The sequence below is a fragment of the Carya illinoinensis genome, chromosome 3 (assembly GCF_018687715.1).
Source record: "Carya illinoinensis cultivar Pawnee chromosome 3, C.illinoinensisPawnee_v1, whole genome shotgun sequence".
In the NCBI taxonomy this organism is placed as follows: Eukaryota; Viridiplantae; Streptophyta; class Magnoliopsida; order Fagales; family Juglandaceae; genus Carya; species Carya illinoinensis.
In genome coordinates this window covers 13,472,497-13,494,099 of record NC_056754.1, presented here as the reverse complement: position 1 = coordinate 13,494,099, position 21,603 = coordinate 13,472,497, and the positions used below count along the sequence as shown (strand labels likewise).

General features: G+C 37.7%; 3 protein-coding genes across 4 annotated transcripts; 1 reads left to right on the top strand and 2 right to left on the bottom strand.

Annotated features, from left to right (window-relative positions):
- Window positions 1-7,339: 7,339 nt before the first annotated feature.
- On the bottom strand, window positions 7,340-8,778 carry LOC122303356 (putative methyltransferase DDB_G0268948). The gene is made up of 2 exons (XM_043115113.1): window positions 8,414-8,778; window positions 7,340-8,117 (listed from the first exon to the last, which is right to left on the bottom strand). The coding sequence occupies exons 1-2, from the start codon at window positions 8,561-8,563 to the stop codon at window positions 7,485-7,487; spliced, it is 783 nt and encodes a 260-aa protein (XP_042971047.1). The 5' UTR covers window positions 8,564-8,778; the 3' UTR covers window positions 7,340-7,484.
- A 2,827-nt stretch (window positions 8,779-11,605) lies between these two features.
- Window positions 11,606-13,918, top strand: LOC122304507 (protein FAR1-RELATED SEQUENCE 5-like). The gene has a single exon (XM_043116782.1). The coding sequence runs from the start codon at window positions 11,606-11,608 to the stop codon at window positions 13,916-13,918; it is 2,313 nt and encodes a 770-aa protein (XP_042972716.1).
- Window positions 13,919-17,594: 3,676 nt separating this feature from the next.
- Window positions 17,595-19,654, bottom strand: LOC122303513 (putative methyltransferase DDB_G0268948). 2 transcript variants are annotated; one of them, XM_043115327.1, is made up of 3 exons: window positions 19,275-19,404; window positions 19,136-19,175; window positions 17,595-18,500 (listed from the first exon to the last, which is right to left on the bottom strand). In XM_043115327.1, exons 1-3 carry the CDS (start codon window positions 19,307-19,309, stop codon window positions 17,868-17,870), a joined length of 708 nt encoding a protein of 235 aa, XP_042971261.1. In that variant the 5' UTR covers window positions 19,310-19,404; the 3' UTR covers window positions 17,595-17,867. The 2 variants fall into 2 exon arrangements, with proteins under 2 accessions (XP_042971261.1, XP_042971260.1); XM_043115326.1 differs by lacking the exon at window positions 19,136-19,175 and having other exon boundaries at window positions 19,275-19,654.
- Window positions 19,655-21,603: the final 1,949 nt, after the last annotated feature.

The window sequence follows — 21,603 nt, the reverse complement described above, 5'->3', positions numbered from 1 at the left end:
GTTGGCTCTGGTTCGAGGATGCAGATTGGTTCATGGCCTTAGAGGTGAAGACGAATGGGATGGAGCTTCGCAAGGTCATGCAGAAGAGAGAACACAGAAGGAAATCGAAAGAGAGGGAAATCGATAGAGCTTCAGTCGTGGATAAGAGAAAACATAGGGAAATCGAAGGAGAGGGATAAAGAGAAAGGAAAACTCAGAGAAAAAGAGAGAGGGATTTAGTAAAAATAAAACGATGACATTTTCTTTCTTATGCCACGTAGGATGCGAGGTCGCATCGGGGACATGGGACAGTTGTCCATAGAGTTTTCCTTAAACAAAAAACAAAACATCCTTTGTAAGAGTCCATTTCTTGATCTTGTCACCAACCACTAGTCCTTTGCCAACCCCGTGCCACGGCCTCCTTCTGATCTTGTACATGTTCATCATTGATTTGAAAAAAAAAAAAAAATCAAATGAAAGACATGAAGATCATATATATAGATATGAGTAAAAAAGTAACAGCTAAAGTAACATATTTATGAAAAATTACGAATCATTCTAAAACGAATAAAGAATTAATGAGGTCTGACCAAAAACCCTAAGTATAAATCTAAAAATTCTAACAAAACCCATGTCCAAGCTGGAAGAGACATGCATTTTGAGCTATTTAACATAAGTAGTACTCCTCCATTTCAATATATGCCTGTGAAAATTAGGATGCTTTCCAACATTAAAAGTTGGACTCGCAGCCAGACAATACTTCAACACTAACCTTCTCGACTTATAACATACCCCGAATGCGTTGCACAACATCTTTATTTGGTCCATCGGGACCTTCTCACCACTATGATGTCTTCTCCACCTGATAGTGCTTACACTTCCCTTTCATGTTTTGAAAACAATTATTGTTCTGATTTTCACTCATGTCAAATGATGCAGATGAACGCCCACACCGTTGTTTGGTCCTTGGTTTTTTACCCGCGCTATTAAAGTCTATAAAGTCAATCTGTTCATTATTGTCATGGTTTTCATTACTAAAACGATCAGAGGGAATATGTGTATCTTCTGTAAAGTAAATGTTTTAAAGGATATTCATAAAATGAAAATACTTTAACCACAAAGAGATTACATAAAAGTAATCTCATAAATTGATATGGTTTGATATGATACATCATATTATAAATTTACTTTTATTATAAAATAGATCTAATGGATTTCATGAAACCATATCACTTTGTGAGTTTACTTTATGTAATCTCTTTGTATCTGTAGTGTTCTATTCATAAAAATAAACATATAAATTGATGTGACGTGGTATTTCAAAATACGAAATTACTTTTACAATAAAATAAATCTAATATATTATACAAATAAAGTCATATCAGTTTATAAATTTAGTTTTGTAAAGTTTATTTATAGTTGTAAACTTCTCATTTTATAATATATATATATATATATATATATATATATATAAGTCAATGGGGTTAATTGTGAATGTTCCACAGTTCCACTATTAGATGATTTTCATACCCAATAAATTTGAAGGGCACCCAAACTCAAATAAAAGATATTTTAGTCACAAAAGAATTTTACAAAAATAAATTTATAAATTACTGTGATTCAATGTGTTACGTTATATAGTAAAATTATTTTTATTGTAATTTTAATTTAATATATCACATGAACCTATATCAATTTATAAATTTATTTTTATAAAATGGTGTAAAATTTCTCAAGTCAAATACCACTCTCCTTATCGTCAATGGGTTTAATATTTGTTCCCTGGTCAAGCCATCAAGGTGGGCTAGCTATTTGGGTAGTTTTGCATGATGGCGTGTGTGCCTGTCCTAATATAACTTGTTCTTCTTTGCGGCACCAACATTTATCAAACTTTCTACTATATTGTTAATACTGTTTATTGTTTTACAACTCATATTTTTCACTCTCAACTCCATGATGAGCCTGCAAAACTACGACAACTGTATATAGAACATCAGTGGCACATAGAAAAGGAAAGAAATTGGATTTGGATTCTGATAGCGTTTTGGGTTTGGAACTCCATGATTGTTGTACAAACCTTGTTTTCAGTGATATATAACGTTTTGGGTTAATTAGATTCTGATAGCACACCAGAACATGCTGCACTCTTGCATACCAGTCCACTGCACTCATGCCCTGCCAGCTCACCTCAACCTCAACAAAATGCAAGGCCAAAACCGTGTGAGACTACCTCTGAAAATGGAAGAAAATAATTGTACGTAGAAACATCTGGAATTCTCTGTAAAAATCCATTGGATTATTATCTGCTCTATAAATAGTGTACAGCGCTATGTGCTAGATGTGTAGAAAACATACTCTGTATTTCAGACTTAGAAATGACATATGCCCATAGAGGCATTTCTTCAAATGGCTTGTCTCTATAACACTGTGTCATTCTTCAACGTGGTATCGAGAGCTACATAAGACCCCTGTCCAATTTTTTTTTTTTTTTTTGTTTTTTTCTGGTCATCCATGGCTCCTCCCCCACCTCTGAATTCGAATCCCTCCCTCACCAATGCAGCTGCTCACCTTATTACAGTGAAACTTGCTCATGATAATTTTCCTCTTAGGAGAGCCTTTCTCGCCTTACTCAAAAGCCATTAGCTTTATGGCTATGTCGATGGATCCATTCCTCTTCCCCCTTCCACCATTGATGACAAACCGAACCCTGCTCATAGCTCATGGCTTCTACAAGATCAAATGATAATTTCTGCCCTCTATTCTTCTCTCATCGATACTATCCTCTCTCAAGTAGTCGAATTGTTCCACCTCTCAAGAAATCTGGTCCACACTTACCCATTTGTATTCAGCTCAGGTCCACACTTATCCTCTCTCAAGTAGTCGAATTGTTCCATCTCTCAAGAAATCTGGTCCACACTTACCCATTTGTATTCAACTCAGTCTACCACCCACCTCATGCAAACTCAATACTAGTTAGCTACTCTAAAAAAAGGTTCTGACTCTGTTTCCGTCTATTTCTACAAAGCTAGAGCACTAGCCTCTTCTCTAGCATATGCCAGACATCCCCTTTCTTCTCATGAATTTATAGTCTATCTTTTAGTTGGATTGGGGTCAGATTATGAATCAGTGGTCTCCTCTATCACCACTAGACCCGAACACCTTTTTGCATCTCAGGTTTATAGTTACCTATTAATCACGTCTTGCTCATCAAACTCAAACCACACTCTCAACTGCGTCCTTCTCTGCCAATTCCACTCAGTTTCGTCCATCTTCAACTCTCTCAAATTGTGGTCATGGTCGCAGTTACCATCGGGGTTGTGGTGGTGCTCCCACCTCCTCTTCTGGACCTTCAAGTTTCTTTTCCTCTCAAACTCAGAATAAACCCACCTGACAAATATGTACACGAGTCGGTCACTCTGCTTTCCAATGTTATCATCGCTTTACTCGTAATTATCAGCCTCCACCACCTACATCACTCTTCGCTAATTTCACCTCAGTTCCAACTTCTTTATCTAATTCATGGTTTCCTGACTCAGCTGCTACAAATCATTTCACGGCGAATTTTTTCAACTTAAATCTGACATCCACACCGTATAATGGACCTGATCAAGTTCATATTGGCGATGGGTCGGCTCTTCCCATACAGAACACCAGCACTGGCATTCTTCCCATACCTACTAGCAAATTTCTTCTCCGACATTTACTTCATGTTTCTTCTATTTCTAAGAATTTGTTATTAGTTCGTCAGTTTTGTATTGATAACTCTGTTTTCTTTGAATTTAATTCCTCTAGTTTTCTTGTGAAGGATGTTTTTGATACCTAGGAAGTACTTCTTCGTGGACCTATTAAGAATGGCTTGTATGTGCTTCCAATGAATGAAGAGCTCATTTTCGGAGCTACTAATTCTAGTCCACCTCAAGTTTTCATTGTCGAAAAGACAACTTCTCAAATTTGGCATTCCCGTTTAGGACATCCGTCATCACGTATTACCTCGCTCACTATCCGTCAACATAATTTACCTGCTACTTCTACATCTCATTTCACTTCTTGTAATGCTTGTTTTCAAGCGAAATCTCACACTCTTCCTCATCCTTCCTCACCTTCTAGATCACAGTCTACTTTTCAACTTTTACTTTTAGATGTTTGGAGACTTGCGCCTGTGCTATCCTCTAGTGGTTTTAGATTTTATTTTTCCATTGTTGATGACTTTAGTAAATACATTTGGTGTTTTTCCTTACACGCTAAATTTGAAGTTTCTACTCTTTTTTTAGCATTTATTAAATTTGTACAAAATACATTTTCCAAAAATTGCCGTTCAAACTGATTGGGGTGGAGAATTTCATCCCTTCTCTTCTCTTCTTCTTAACTTAGGCATTTCACATCGTATTACCTGCCCCTATTCTCACGCTCAAAATGGTAATGTAGAAAGACGTCATCGTCATACAGTGGAAACTGGGCTTTCTCCCCTAGCCCAGTTCTCAGCCCTATCCAAATTTTGGGCTGAGGCCTTTCAAAACTGCCACTTTTTTAATCAATAGAATGCCTACTTCAATTTTAAAAAATATCTGTCCCTTTCAAGCTTTATTCAATCAACAGCCTGATTATAAGTTTTTGAAAATTTTTGGCTGCGCATGTTGGCCTAATCTTCGATCGTTTAACCGGTATAAAATGGACATGCATTCTCAACTTTGTGTTTTTATTGGATACAGATTGAATCGCAAAGGTTATAATTGCCTGCACATTTCTACTAGTCGCATCTATGTTTCACGTGATGTAAGATTTGATGAAACATATTTCCTTTTTTCTAATTCTTCCTTACACGCATTTGCTTCAGAATCTCCTCAAAATATTCTACATTTTTCATCACCACGCCCAGACTTTCGAATCACTTCTCTTGAACTCAATAACATTCCTTCTTCTCTTAATTCTCCAAACTCCACTTCTACATCTTTGGCCCAAGATTCCCCTTTATCTTCAGCCCAAATCTCTACTCCCTCTCATGAGCTAACCCATAATTTCTCTTCAGTCCAAGACAATCAGCTCACCAATACCCTACCCACAACCAACCCATCAAATCCTTCTTCTTCATCCACCTCACATGCACCGACTACCTCAAATCCCACAGTAACAACTTCCTGTCCTCAACATCCGATGCTCACTAGATCCAAAACTCATCATAATTCCTCTTTCATCCGGGTCTCTTAGCCAGCCAATACTTTTCTCAAAATAAACCCAACTAATCCCTCATCTCCATCAACATCTCCTGCGCTGAAACCCACAAAACCCAACACACACACTTCTCTTCTTGCACATTCGATGCTCACTCGATCCAAAACCCCAAATTTTCGACCTCTAAATCGCATAGATGGCACTATCCTTTGGCCTCCTCCAAAACACTATGCCTCTCTCTCAAAATCCACTCCCATTATGGAAGAACCAGCTTCCTATACTATAACGTCACAATATCTGGCCTAGCGTGAAGCCATGGCCACTGAGTTCGAAGCACTTCTACGGAATCACACCTGAGATTTAGTCCCTCCCTCTCCTCATCTCAACATACTTGGTTCAAAGTAGATTCTCAAAACAAAACGTCATGCGGATGACACCTTAGAACGTCGAAAAGCTCGACTAGTTGCTAAGGGATTCCATCAGCAAGTCGGATTTGATTATTCTGAGACTTTTAGTCCAATAGTTAAACCGGTTATAATTCATTTAATTCTCTCTCTTGTAGTGACACGGAAATGGCTTCTTCATCAATTGGACGTATAGAACGGTTTCTTGCATGGGGATCTCGAAGAGGATGTCTACATGCATCAACCAACTAGGTTTGTGATCCTGACTATCCTCATTTTGTCTGTAAACTCAGAAAATCTATATATGGTTTGAAACAAGCCCTTAGGACATGGTTTGCTAAGTTGAGTTCTCGGTTACTAGATTTAGGCTTTCATGCTTCTATTTCAGATTCTTCCCTTTTTATCCTTTCTACTGTCTCTGCATTTGTTTTTGTCCTAGTCTACGTTGATGATATTATTGTTATAGCCTCTCATAAGTCTCTGATAAATGAATTCATTCTTGCCCTGCGCCACTCATTTCCTGTTAAAGATCTAGGCATGTTATATTATTTTCTTGGTATTGAGGTTTGTAGAAATAATTCTGGTCTATTTCTTTCTCAGCAATGATATATATCTGAGCTCTTACATTGCACTAATATGCATCACTCCAAACCTGTGTCAACCCTTATGGCTTCCTCCACCAAACTTACTGCAGTTGATGGCCCCTCCTTTGAGGATCCACAACTGTATCGTAGTGTGGTTGGAAGTCTCGAATATCTTTCTTTTACACAACCAAACATTTCATTTACTGTTAACAAAGTCTGTCAACATATACACTATCCTCATCTTCCTCATTGGCAAGCTGTGAAACGCATTCTTCGCTACCTTTGTCTCACATCTTCCTTTGGTCTATACCTCTCTCCTACCTCTTCCTTTAAAATAACTACCTTCTCGGATGCAGATTGGGCTGGTTGCCTGGATGATAGAAAATCTACTGGGGGTTTTTGCATTTATCTTGGTTCTCACTTAATTTCCTGGGGTTCAAAGAAACAACCCACTGTTGCAAGATCCTCAACTGAGACAGAATATAAGTTCGTAGCAAATACCACGTGTGAAATTCTTTGGTTACAATCCCTATTAACAGAATTAGGAATTGTTATTTCTGATATTCCTACTCTATTTTGTGATAATCTTGGTGCTACTTACTTATCTGTTAATCCGGTTATGCACTCACGCATTAAACATGTTGACTTGGACTATCATTTTATTCATGATCATGTTGCTGCCAAATCTCTTGCTATCAAGTTCCTTCACAGTAAAGATCAAATTGCTGATATCTCATCAAGCCACTCTCATTCGCTCAATTTTCTCTTCTACGATCAAGCCTCACCATCAAGATGGTCCCGCTTGAATCGCGGGGGGATGATAGCACACCAGAACATACTGCACTCTTGCAAACTAGTCCGTTGCACTCATGCCCTGCCAGCTCACCTAAACCTCAACAGAATTCTCGATAGAATGCAAGGCCAAAACCGTGTGAGACTACCTCTAAAAATGGAAGAAAATAATTGTAGAAACATCTAGAGTTCTCTGTAAAAATCCATTGGATTATTCTCTGCTCTATAAATAGTGTACAGCACTATGTGCTAGATGTGTAGAAAACATACTCTGTATTTCAGACTTAGAAATGACATACGCCCTTTGAGGCATTTCTTCAAATGGCTTGTCTCTATAGCACTGTGTCATTCTTCAACAGATTCTAAATACATGAATTAAAGCATAATAAAGCCTTTTTTCACTCGAAACTCCAAAAACTGAATGGAAATCCATTTATTATCTTCCCAAATTGCAATTAAAAAAACGAAAAAAGAGCATCTGGTCTCCAAAGAAGGACAAATTAAACAGCTTTTACATCAACAGATTACGTACGCAGATGAACTTGATGAAAATTACCTACAGCTTTACTTTTCCTGAAAGCATAAATGCCTTGTATGTCACAGTTCTGATCTTATTCGGCCCACCCCAAGCACTCTCAAGATCCTCAATCACTCCTTCAGATAACAAATCCACCCCTTGGTGCTTGGCTGCGGTGACTGCCGACAATGACCTCATCATCCTCACAACCCCTTCAATGGACAACTTATGTTGCATTTCAAGTTGCAGTGGTTCTCCCTCAGAACCTAAACCCACACTTTCAAAAGGAAATGGAAGTGTCCTATAACCATCCAGCAAGTGATGTGCCCTGGGGTCCCAAAAGGGGTTGGTTGCTTCTCGGAATCTCTTTATTAGAGGATCAAAGGTTGTGCTTACTACCATTCCATAGTAGCCCCAAACGGCAATTACTCCTCCTGGCTTACGCAGAAGACGCGTAACGAGGGAATAGAACTTTGGGAGGTCAAACCAGTGTACGGCTTCAGCCACGGTCACCAAATCAAATGAGTTTTCACCCCCCATTAATGTCACAAATTCATCATCCGAGAGGGATAATGGGGTGTGGATGTATTTGACTCGAGGATGCTGCTTCGCCTGTTTTAGTTGGTTTTCACTTATATCTGTTCCAATCACTTGCTCATAATGCTCAGCAACCTGGTAATAGAAAGTCAAGAATGCTTTGGTGTGCATACAGATACGTACGTGATATATATATACACAGTACACTAGAAAAGTTTTGCGTAAATAAAGTTCATAAACTGGCGTCACTTACTGCGATACATCAGATTTTAAAACTCGCAAAATATGCTTCGTCAATGAACCAGCCAAAATATCATCGGAAAATGCAAACCCCACGTTATTTTTAGCTAATTACAAGGCCGGTGTTTGCAAATTGCGAAACTGAAAACGTTAATCAGCAATATTAGGTTTGAGTCAGAGAAGAGACTGACCCCAAGAGCTGCTTGTCCGTTGCCGGTGCCGACATCCCAGGCTAATGAGTGTTGGGGGGTGAGAGCAGCGAGCTTTGAATACCATTCGGTTGGATATGTTGGCCTCGCATCCACATAAATCTCCGCCTGTTTGTCGAACAACCCTGCCATAATATTAGATAAGAATACCTGTGCCCTCCTAAGCTAAACTGTGTCTCAAAGGGAGAGCATAGGGAATCTTGAATACATGGGTTTTAAAGTGAAATGCAGAGAACCCACGAAGGTATTTCCTGATTGGTCATGTCCAGCTTGAACTGCGAGGAAGAGTTGGTAGCCGAAGCCAAGTCCAACATGGCCTGAATACTTTGAATGGACGACACTCACTCATTTGCGCGTGGCTTGTTTAATAAGTAATCTTATTTTCTAACCGTTGGAGTGTTTGGATATGAAGAGAAAAACCATCGACAAATGGGTCCGAAAAAATAAAAAAATTTATCTTCTCGGGACGATCCAGCACATCCAGCACCATTAAAAATTGTCGCAAATAACTTCTAAAATTGCGGCAATTATTTTTTCTCAATAATTTCTACTGCATCAAATATTAGTCACATTTGTTTATTCACTTATAAGCAAAACTAGTGAAAGCCAAAAATTGCAGCGATCAAATACTGAAGAAAATAGTTGCAAATGCACATCGCATTTATGTCTGAAATTGTAGAAAAAAATTATTTACAACGGCACATCACTGCCACAGATAGCTAGAATATTGCTACAAATAGGTGTTCTTATTCGCAGAGCTTCCAAAAATTGCTGCAAATAGGTGATGGTGATGTTATTTACAATGTTTGAAAAAATCGCTGCAATGAGGTGTTCTTATTTGCAACGTTTGAAAAAATTTTCAATCGCTACAAACAATACTTTTCACAGCGTTGAAAAAATGCTACAAATTGTTATTTTCAACATCATAACCCAGTGACGATTCTAAAATCATTGGAAAGGATGACCAATTGTAGGGATTTTTTTTTTTTTTTGCAACAATATAAAAATCACTGCAATATGTGGTTTTTCTTTTAGCAAGTCTCATGCTACAGCTACATCCTCGGTTGATGTAGCACGACTCAGATATGAAATAAAATAAATTCAAAACCGTTTCTAAGCAGTCGGGCTGGTAAAGGGCTGTTAACAGCCAGCCAATAGAATTTAGACACGTCAGTTATTACATCTTAATAGAAGTAGAACCGGTTACATAGGATGGAAGGCAACAATCTAAAACCGAGTGAAAAGAACACGGCCATCTCTGAAACCGAGTGAAAAGAAAGCAGCCCCCTCTCTAAACTCAAACGATGATGAACCTCACCCCAACATTTTTCCACCTGAGCGCCGTCCACCTCGCCGATGCCACCTCCACCAGTCCACCACCTCGATTCCGAGGCTGAGTCGTGCTTGGTTTGCCCATGATTTTAGTCGGGCACGAAGCCGATATTCACGTCCAAGCCTGAGCGCCGACCACCTCCCGACGCCACCTCCACCAGTCCAGCACGATTCCGAGGCTGCCACCTCCGCCAGTGGGCTTTGATTTCGAGGCTGCCACTTCCACCACAATGCCTGAAAGTCGACCGATTGTTGACGCCCAGGTAAAAACGATTTTCCGCACACTTTGTGTTTCTTTATTTTTTTTGAATCGGTTTATTTATTTTTTGAATCGGTTTAAAGCTTTGTTAAAAACGTTTAAAGCATGTTGTCAAGTTTACACAGAGCTGGGAGATTGATGAAAATATCTTACCTCAGCCTGCAAGTCATGACTTCGAGAATGCACGAGAAAGAAACAATAAATCGTGAATTAAATGTCCAATACATAACTACTTGATAGTCCAATACAAAAGATGTGGGGTGCAGATGGGGGGAGGGAACAGAGAGGAGAGTTTCCCGTGGGGTTCAAATGGGGGTGGGAACAGAGACGCAAATGCCATTTTTGTTTAGTGAGATGGGGTCAGGAACGCAGACGCAGATGGGAGAGAGGGAGAAAAGGTATAAAGAGGGAGATGGGTTCCTTGTGGTAAGGTTTATCTGCCCTAAATTAAAATTGCATACGTGTCTAAGCTGGAACAAATTGTTTTTCAGATTAAAATAAGCCTCTTTTTGACTGAAATGCATCGTTCAAAGTCCGCAAGTTCATTTCTTTGTGTGAATTTTCTGAGACCCGTTAATACTTTTGTCGACAGTTCCTTCATTTTATTTTCTTTTAGTTTTTTGTCTATTTGTTTTGGTTCATATTCAACCAGAACTATACATGTTAAAGAGAAGTTTTTGGTTTTGGTAGAAACAACTTGTTATCTGGTTGAAGAATTAGGATTTTAACGCAAAGTTAGGAGAAGCAAGCTTTGCTTGACTTTGTGAACAAGTAGACATATGTGGGTTTTGCTGTGAGAAGATGAGACAAGGGAGAGGAGGGAGGGGAGAGGATGGGCTCGTTCAGTGGGTGCAAGTTTTCACTTGAGATGCAAGTACATCAAAATTAGAATGGGGAGTCTACTTGTCAACAGCACATTAGAGGGCTGTTATTTGATGATTATTAGACTGACCGGTCTAAAGTTATTCTTGGGAAAGAAAGGAATTTATTCATCATCATGGTTTATCTGATATGATGATTACAATGGCCCACCAATTGTTCAAAGTATGCTCTACTTTTACTCCATACTCCATACTCAATAGCGATCACAGGACCATGATACCATTCATCTTGAGTGCAATTCTACAGAATAAACATAGAAAAAAAGAAGCACCTCAACCCAAGTGCCCCCAACCCCTCCCCCCAAAAAAGGAAGTACTTCAATGTGACACCAGAAAGGATCCTGCAACAAACAAATTGGTAAACTAGACGTATCTGGAAACCTGCAATGAAGTTAATAATAACAAAATAGGAAATATTTCTTATTAATAATTTATGTAAAATTAAAAAAACAAAGATAAGAAAAGGGTCAAAATGGTAACCCTTGAAAGTCTCTATTTTCAACTTAATTGCAAGTTATTTAACTTCTTCGAAGTTCTATATTTCATTATCGTTCTTAAATTAAACACTTGAGTAATTCCAATAATATGCAGTTTGTATTACAAATATTAAGATGAAATATATATATTTTTAATGTAAATATAACCATAGAAATAGCCCATGTACTGACTTGTATTTCTTACTTTGACACAAAGGACAAAACAATGAGTTCTGATAGTGATGAAGTTGAGATATTGATGAGTAACACAAGTGTACAAGGTGGTGTGAATTTAGAAGATGTGAATTTAGAAGATGTGAATTTGGAAGATGTGAATTTAGAAAATATTGTTAATTTGGAAGATGGAGTCCAAGTGGAAGATGGAGCGAATGTTGATGGAGGAGCCAATGTCATTTCCTCGTCGAGTAGTGGTCCTTCGGAGCCATTCATTGGTATGTTATTTGAGGATGTGGAAGACGCCCAAGCATTTTACAAGGCATATGCAAGACGAAAAGGTTTTGCAATTAGAACGAATCATACTCGGTTGTCGAAAGATGATAAAACTCTTTGTGCAGTAGACTATGTATGCACAAGAGAAGGATTTCGGCGGGCAAGTCGGAAAGAACAAGATCGAACAATCCCTGAACCAGCTGAGACGAAAATTGGATGTAAAGCAATAATGGGAATAAAAAAGGATGGTGAAAAATGGATAGTCAACAAGTTTGTGGTTGGACATAACCATATTTTACTTACACCGAGAAGTACTAGTTTTCTTCGTGGACACAGGGGAGTTAGTAAAGTCCAGAAAAAGCTTATTATGACTTTGAATGAGTCCTGTGTACCGACAAGAAAGATTATGTCGGTCTTGAGTAAAGAATCTGGTGGTGACTTTAATGTTGGCTGTATTGGCAAGGATGTTGAAAATTACGTGGGAAACAAAAGGAGAAAAGTTTTTGAAGAGGGAGATGCACGAAGGTTATATTCCTATTTTGTTGATCGACAACTCAAAGAACCTGGGTTTGTTTTCTCCATGCAAGTTGACAAAAATGGGTGTATGGGAAGTTGTTTTTGGGCTGATGCGCGATCAAGGGCTGCATACCAGTATTTTGGGGATGTTGTTACATTTGATGCCACGTTCTTGACTAATATTTATAAGATGCCATTTGTGCCATTTTCTGGAGTTAATCACCATCATCAAACCATTATGTTTGGTTGTGCTCTGTTAGTTAGTGAAACAGCCGAATCATATACATGGTTATTACGAACATGGCAGGAGGCAATGCTTGGTCGTGCTCCTTCAACTATAATTACGGATGATGACAAGGCGATGGCAAAGGCCATTGGAGAGGTACTCCCGAATACAATTCATAGACTGTGCTTGTGGCATATTTTACAAAAGTTTCCCGAACACTTGGCTCATGCATATAACAAATATCCGAACTTTCAAAAAGATTTCCGTCATTGCATCCATGAGACAATTACAACTGAGGAGTTTGAGCAGGAATGGGCTTTGATACTAGTGAAGTATGAGTTAGGAGAAAATGCTTGGCTGCAAAATCTTTATGCTCGACGGGATAAGTGGGTTCCGGCTTACTTACGTTCAACATTCTGTGCTGGTATGTCAACAACTCAAAGGAGTGAAAGTATGAATAAATTTTTCAAAGACTATGTCAAATCAAGCACTATGGTTAGTGACTTTGTGCATCAATATGAAAAAGCTATAGATGCACTTTATTTCAAAGAGAAAGAGAAGGATGTGCGGACAAAATCTACACGGGCGATAATGAAGACACCTCTTAAAATTGAAGAGGAAGCGGCAATGGTTTATACAAGAAAGTCCTTCATGATCTTCCAAAATGAACTTTTCGATAGTCTACTATACCAAGCAAGAAAATTATCAAAAGAGGGTGAGACCAAGACATATGGAGTCAATTCTTACGGTAAAGAAACACCTCTTTACCATGTGACGCTTGAGGGTGATGAAGAACATGCAACATGTACTTGCCATAAGTGGGAGTTTATGGGAATTCTTTGTAGGCATATCTTGTGTGTTTTTGGGAAGAAAATGAAGTTAGATAGATTGCCACAACATTATGTACTAGATGATAAGAGCCGACCCATTCCTGACATACCATCTCCTGAAGGGCATATTCGGGAAGGACTAGATGAGCCTATGATGAGAAAAACCAAAACGATGTTACAACTTTACGATATTGTCGAACTAGGATCACAGTCAGTAGCGAAACATAATCACCTCACAGTTGCATTGGAGAAGGTTCACAAAGAGTTACTTGAGATGGAGGATAATGTAGAATGTTCACGAGCATGCGAACCAACGAAAGATGATCACAACATGGGAAGTCAAGTTATATCGAACTTCTCACAAACAGTCCAGGATCCTCCAAGGGTGCCAACAAAAGGACGTCCAAAATCTTTGAGAGAGAAGAACCCAAAAGAAACACATGCGACGAAGAAGAGACACTGTAGCATTTGCAAGAATGAAGGGCATGCTAAAAACAATTGTCTGTCGGTGAGGTAATGAAGATTTATGATTATTTTGTCTTTATTAAGTTTTTAATTGAAGAACTTAATAAATTTGGCCATCGAATTGGGTTGTTTATGTAGGGATATTGGGCAAACAATTGACAACATATCGCAACACGTTGATCTATAGTGCTATATTTATGGTATGTGACTTTATTTGTCTTTTAACATAATGTATTGGTCGGTATTGTTAATTTATTCCGCCTTTACTGTTAATCTAATCCAATTTTATTGTTAATGTGACAGGGAGTAATGTGGGTGGAAGCTTGGGAAGAGTGGGCATGTTGATTCCGAGCTAGTAGTAGAGTTCTTGGGAAATTACATGTTTATTAGAAGCTTTGTTAAATTTTGTATATTGGTAGATGAAGGTTTTTAAATTCCGAATAGATGGAAATTAAGTTAGTCAATTTTATTTGGGCGGAAGCTTTGTACAATTTTATTTTTTGGTAACTTGGTTGTTAAATTTTGTTAAAAACAATTCTAAGTTAAATTTTATTTGGGCGGAAGTTTTGTTAAATGGAAACTTTGATTATTTTGTTTTTGGAAGATGCATTTTGTGCCATTATATTTTTTGGAAGCTTTGATAGCCGTATCGAATTGGAAGCTTTGTATGTATGGAGAAAATTGAGCTAAGGACATGCAGAATTTAGTCGGGTTGCTAAAAACATGCAGGTTGTTAGGATTTTGTCTTCCAAAAACATGCAGGTTGTTATTTTTTTTAGAGTCCAGCGGCACCCTTATGATTATAAGGGTAGAGAGAACATGCTTGATTTAAGGGTCAATTGTTAGCCATATTAATGGATAGGCAAAAATGTAACGTGCAGGTATAACATAGCAGGGTATTTTTCAGCATTTGAACATTGCAATTTATTCCAAAAAATTCCACTCAACAAGATAGATGGACTTAGAGAATAAACTAACCAAAACATCCAGTTACATCCAGTTACATAAACTAACCATCCAGTTACATAAAGGGCCAACAAGTTACATCCAGTTACATAAACTAACCATCCAGTTACATCTATTCAAGTTACACTAACTAACCAAAACATGTCTTAAATTACACTAACCAAGACGTCTTAAATTACAGCACAAACCAAAAAAAATAAAACCATGACAAAATTAACACAATCAAGACTCTATTGTACTTCTTCTCCATTGATTTGAATCTAGTTTGTTCGATGCGTAGACGCTCATGAAGTACCCTCTCGTTCCTTCGTTCCGCTAACTCCAATGTCAGCTTACAGCAGTTGTTTTGGTCACTTTGAAGATCAATCCACTCAAAAAATTCACATTGTTGCTTCATTTTATAATTTGGACAATTGTATAATCTTCTATCAAAACTATTGGATTTTCTTGAAATCCGTAACGATGCTTGGCATCCACAATAGCAGAATGGTCGCTCAACACACGCTTTGTCTTCCCCTTTTCCAGTACACTCACTTGAAGCAGAAGAGGAGGCCATTCTCTAGAACTTGCTGTAAAAAAGAGACATGAAAATCTATGCTAAAAAAGAACCAAGCAGCTAATAAATTTCACAAAATGTTAACACAAACTAACCAAGCAGAGCAAAAAATTCTGAGAATGTTAACACAATATTCCAACTTGAACATAAAGACATCGAGAAGCAAGAAAAATTTCAGTGTAGAAAAAGGGAAGGCATGCATATGTTTGCTTGTTTTTCTTGCCTACAAACACCAAAGTTCTCTATGCCACACTTACATCAGCAACCAAAGTACAACATATCACAACTGCAAGTATCATTATTTTAGTACATACATTTTTAATTTCATGTAATGTTTGCTCATTTTTAATTAAAAAAAAAAACAGGAAAGAAAAAGAAGTCAACCATATAAACACAACTCTGGGTGTCTTAGGCATTGGGATGGTCCCATGATGGTGCAATTGTTCTTGCACTTAAATTAAGGTTGTCACATTGCTCTGGAGTCGGCAATTACCAGTCTACGCAAACCATATGAAGAATCTGAAACAAAATTCTTCTCCATGAAAGGTCACTTATATTGAAGACAGGAGAATTCCTACAGTTTATGTTAATGTATACATTCAAGCCGCAATCCTACAGCGCAGCTCGAGTCCTCTGCTAAATATGTCAAGATAAAGACTCAAACAGGTCAGTCCAGAGCAGAAGCAGATATAACACCCATACACCGAATCATCCTCACCGAAATCATCACTTCCACCCATGCTCGTGCCCTTCCACCCAACGAGGCTAGAAGGAATTCTCTACTACATTGAATATATATTCAATAAGTAGGAGCAATATCAAATTTCCATTTCCATTTTACCATATATACAAGAATGACTTACCTCCTCCTGGATTTGCGCTCTCTCTTTCCACCATTCATAAACCTCACTCTGATGCTCCTCTTATCCAAGACAAGCCTTGGCCTCAAGATCATGTCATCTTGACATTTTGATCCTTGCCCATCCCCTTTTTCTTCTCTTTCTTGTCACTCTCATTCTGCTCTTCCTTTCCATATCTGTGAAGCTTCCCCTCACTCTCACTATGCAGCCAATCCGCTTGCGTGTGGGAGATTTCTCTCTGCCATTGACTCTTTCCATGTTGGCTTCACTCATTTTCCCGCCGTCACTCTGCTGAGTGATCATCAGAAGAGTGATCATCACTCATTTAAGCAACAAACTTAATTTTCTTTTCTAAATGAGTTTTCTGACCCAATTCTGAGATCCAATTTCATAAATTTGGGGCTAAATTTCAAATTTTAGATCGAGATTACAAACCCTAAAAATTTCATGACTATTTCATAACTATTTGTATATTCACGAAATTGAAGTGTGTGTGCGTGAGTGGTGGTGACAATCTGAGTGTGAAATCAGTGGCTGCAAAAATGCTTACCGGCGTCGAAATCGCAGAGAAGAAGACACGAGCACGATTCGTGGCGAAGTATTTCCCGATTCGCTCCTTCACCTGCGATGGCACGAGCACGATTCGCTCCTTCGGCGAAGTATTTCCCAACTCGCTCCTTCACCTGCGACGGCACAAGCACGAGCACGCGTTCGGTGGTTCCCTTCGTTGGCAGGGAAGGAAGGGCACGAGCACGAGCACGCGTTCGGGGTTCGAACTATACGATTCTAGGTCTCGTTGGGTGGAAGGGCACGAGCACAGGTGGAAGTGATGATTTCGGTGAGGATGATTCGGCGTATCAAAAGTCTACATTAGTTTAGGTGGAAGACTTACGTGTCAAAATATTATTGGGTGGCTGTTAAATGGGAAAAGGCAGCTCGACCGGCTAGAAGGAATTCTCAAATAAATTCCAACTCATTGAAAATCATAAGTGATACAAAACAAGTATGACTCAACTATTCAAATGAGAGAAAAAGTATTCTTTAAAAAAAAAAAAATGCTCCATAAATTAAGGCAGATTATTGACTCTCTTCCGGATTTCTATAATGAATGCATCTTCTTCAACCACTTGATTGTAGTAAGAGTAACAAGATGCCGTGAGAAACTATAAAACCACCTAATATAAATGTAACTTTTTATGTCGATCTATGTAAATCTTTGTGCCTGGTCTCTTTATTTATAATTTATATGCTTTATTTGTCAACTATATATATTGTTGGGATCGATCACGCCGGACAAATGCATCAACATGCAGGATTTTTAAATTTCTAATGTTAATTTCTTCTCGTTTAGAAATTAAACCGAATCTGTTAATATGCATAAAGTTCTGTCTTGTTCACAAGTAGAAGTGTCTAGCTTCTTTATACATAACTTCCAGCTTGAAATCTACAGTTCAAACATATGTCATGAACAAGATTATTATGATTTGCTAACATGTCTCTGCTTCTAATTGCTCTCTCTCCCCAAGGATTGACTTCTCTTTCTCCAAGTTTGGACTTTCCCCTGCATCAAGATTCCCGGCAACAAAATCTAGGAGGTTGCTTAACTTGAGAAAGGAAAATTACAGCTTAACTTTTCCGGCAATCATGAAGACCTTATAGACGACAGATCTGACCAATCCAGGCCCTCCCCAAGCACGTTCAAACTCTTTAACCACACCATCAGATAACAAGTCAACGCCTTGATCCTTGGCAGTAGTGACTGCAGACCATGACCTCAGGAGCTTCAAGAATCCCTCAAATGACAGCTTCTTTGGTATATCTAGCAAAATTGGTTTTCCCTCAGATCCTAAACCCAAACTTTCAAAAGGAAATGGAAGTGTCTTATAGCCATCAAACACGTATTGTATTTTCGGGTGCCAATGAGAAACAGTGGTGCCATGAAAGCGATCCATTATGGGATCAAAAATGGGGCTCACTTCAATCTGATTATATCCCCAAACAGCAATTACGCCTCCTGGTTTGCGTAGAAGGCGTGTCACGTTGGAGTAGAATTTCGGGAGGTCAAACCAGTGCACAGCTTGGGCCACGGTCACCAAATCAACTGAATTTTCTCCCCCAATCAAGGCCACCAATTCATCATCAGTGATAGATTCTGGAGTATAGAGATACCGAATGCGAGGATGAGGCCTTGCAAGTTTCAACTGGTCCTCACTCACATCAGTTCCTACTACTTTTTCATAATGCTCAGCAACCTGCAGGTTAGACCAATATCAGAGTTCCAAAAGTCCACTGAGCTATATGCTTTATTAGAATTAACAGAGATCAGTGCTAATTTCTGTCATCAGTTCCAAAGTTTGGGAGTTTAATTAGTTGTAATATTTGTTAGTCAGTCTTCCATAAAAGAGCTCATCCGATGTACCCAAGAAACAGACTACTACAATTTTTCACTTCATTTTTCTACTCCAAATCTTGGTTCTGTTCCTCCTGGCAACTTTCCTTCTTAGGTTATGTTTGCTTGTTAAACCAAACTCATGTCAATCTATTTCATACATTTAAACCTAAAAAGTTAAACTAATCTCAACTTAAAAAAGTTAAAACTCATTTCAATAAGACCCACAAAATACTACTATTCACAACTCAACTCAACATCCAAGCATAACCACATCCTTCGAAAACATAAATTTTCTACAGCATGGACATTGTGATACATAATGTAATCCGACTCAAGTTCATAAATTGAAGAAACTATGTCATAGGTTTTAACCTCTTCCCCTCAAAATAACTGCTTTGTCACTGTTTTGTTTATGGGGTCGGGTGGATTCTCGTTTCTCAATGATTATGTGATAAAATTGTGCAAATGTTAAATTCAACGAAATCACCAGTATACCAGGCAGCTCGGTCTCCAACCGAGTGTTTCAAGAACTGATCTGCGTGACACAGTAACACTACTTAAATAAAAACGTCAGAAAAAAAAAAAAAAAATTGTACTGGATATACGAAGATCGAGTAGAGAGAGGAAAGCTGACACCAATAGCAGCTTGGCCATTGCCGGTGCCGACATCCCAAGCTAAAGAGTGGTGAGGGGTGATAGCGGCCAGCTTCGAATACCACTCGCCTGGATATGTTGGCCTTGCATCTAGGTAAACCTCTGCTTGCTTATCAAACAAACCAGCCATTTTTCTCGACAACTCGAGCTTCTTGGTGCACAGGCCCTCTGAATACTGAATTCGCATTTAACTGGGGCAAACTTACATATGACGTATAGGCAGTAACACAGGTATGTGCGTCTGTTTCAGCTTATTTCTTGGGATTACTTGGACAGCAAGGACTGACATCAACTGGGTATATAAAAAAATAGGCAAGGACTGACTCAGCCGTTGCTATTCGAGCACTTGCAGTCCAAACCGTTCCTGCAGCCTACAGATGGAAATTTTATATTCGAAAAAGAAAGGGTCAAAAAAAAAAAAAGAAAAAATTTCATCGTCCTCAAATTGGAAGTATATCAATCTTTTGCTACTACAAAGAAAAAATCAAACTTTCATATGCTTTGATATAAGCCATTTTTTTCCTCTTAAATGACGTGGAACACGATACATAAAGTTACGTTTAGATATTGAGATGAATTAAATTAAATTGTAAATAATAATATTTTACGAGTCTCATTGAAATGAGTTTAACTTTTTTTACATTAAGATAAATTTAACTTTTTATATTGAAATATATGAAGTAAGTTGAGATGATTTTAAATCTTTTATAAAAATTTAAAAAACTAATAAATCTAAATAAAAATTTATTTAAAATAAATTGAATTTAATTCAACAATAAAAAATAATGTCTCATCAATTCAAGAATTTATATTTATTCCTATATATAAATATAATATACAAACGTGTATTGACAGATATAACTTGGTCTTATCTCAAGTCACATTTTTCTTTGAAAATTAACTTGGCCACAAAGAGATTATACAAAAGTAATCCACAAATTAATATGATTTAATGTGGTTTATTAGATTGTAAAGTTAGTTTTATTATAAAATAGATCTAACAGAGCACATGAATCTACGTTAGTTTGTAGGATTGCTTTTGTGTAATCTCTTTATGGATGTAGCATCCTATTTTTCTTTTGGACGGAAATTGCTTTTTTGGCAAGTCTACCACAACTAGATATGTGCTAGTAGTTTATCGGAGGGAATACGTGTGTCTTCTGTAAAGAAAATGTTTTAAAGGATTTTCATAAAAATAAACATATAATTGATGTAACTTGACATGATACATTAGATTACGAAACTACTTTTATAATAAAATAAATCTAACATATTATACACATAAAGTCATGTCATTTTGTATTTATTTTTGTGAAATTTATTTATAACTATAACACTTCTCCTTTTATAATATATATATATATAGATATAAAGTTAATTTATAAATTTATAAATTTATTTTTATAAAATGGTGTAGAACTTCTGAAGTCAAATACCCCTCTCCTTATCCTCAATGGGTTTAATATTTGTTCCCGGTCAAGCCGTCAAGGTGGGCTATTTGGCTAGTTTTGCGTGATGGTGTATTTACTCCTGTCCTAATATAATTTGTTATTCATTGGGGTAGCAACATTTATCAAACTAATTTCTACCATATTGTCAATACTGTTTATTGTTTTACAACTCATATTTTTCACTCCCAACTCCATTTGATGAGCCGGCAAAACTAGGGCAAATGTAAAAAGAACTTCGGTGGCACATAGAAAAGGAACGAAATTGGATTTTGATATTAAGTTATTAGCCATGATGTCAATTGGCATTAATCTTCACTACAGAGAATGTATGATTGTTCTACAAACTCTGTTTTCATTAATATATATATATATATATATATCTGTTGATGCTGTAAAAATCGTTCAACAGGTCGGAAGGAAAGAAAGAGTTATTCCAAGCCCACTGACACGATCCGGGTCTCTATTGGTGTTGTTTGGGACTCCCAGCAGAACCGTACGGTGTCGATGCGTACGTCCATGGCGGTGAATAGAAAGCAAGTGCAGATAAAATAGAGAAAAATGGACGCATGGATTTACGTGGTTTAGCACTAGGCGTACATCCACAAGGATTTGGAGATGGAAAATTTACTATAATATTCTTGTTTATAGACTTTCATGACCTCTCATCTCTCACTATACAAGGAAAGCTTGTGATACATTTACTGGTGGAGAACTGTTAGGGATCTTGGTCTAGTCCTTAAACATTAAGGTCCACGAACTTGCCTTGTTGTGGTGATAACCGATTGTGCCTAGACAACTTGTTTGGCCTTGAACTTGCGTGATAATAAAGGGTTCCTAGGTTGATGAAGGTTTAGTTTT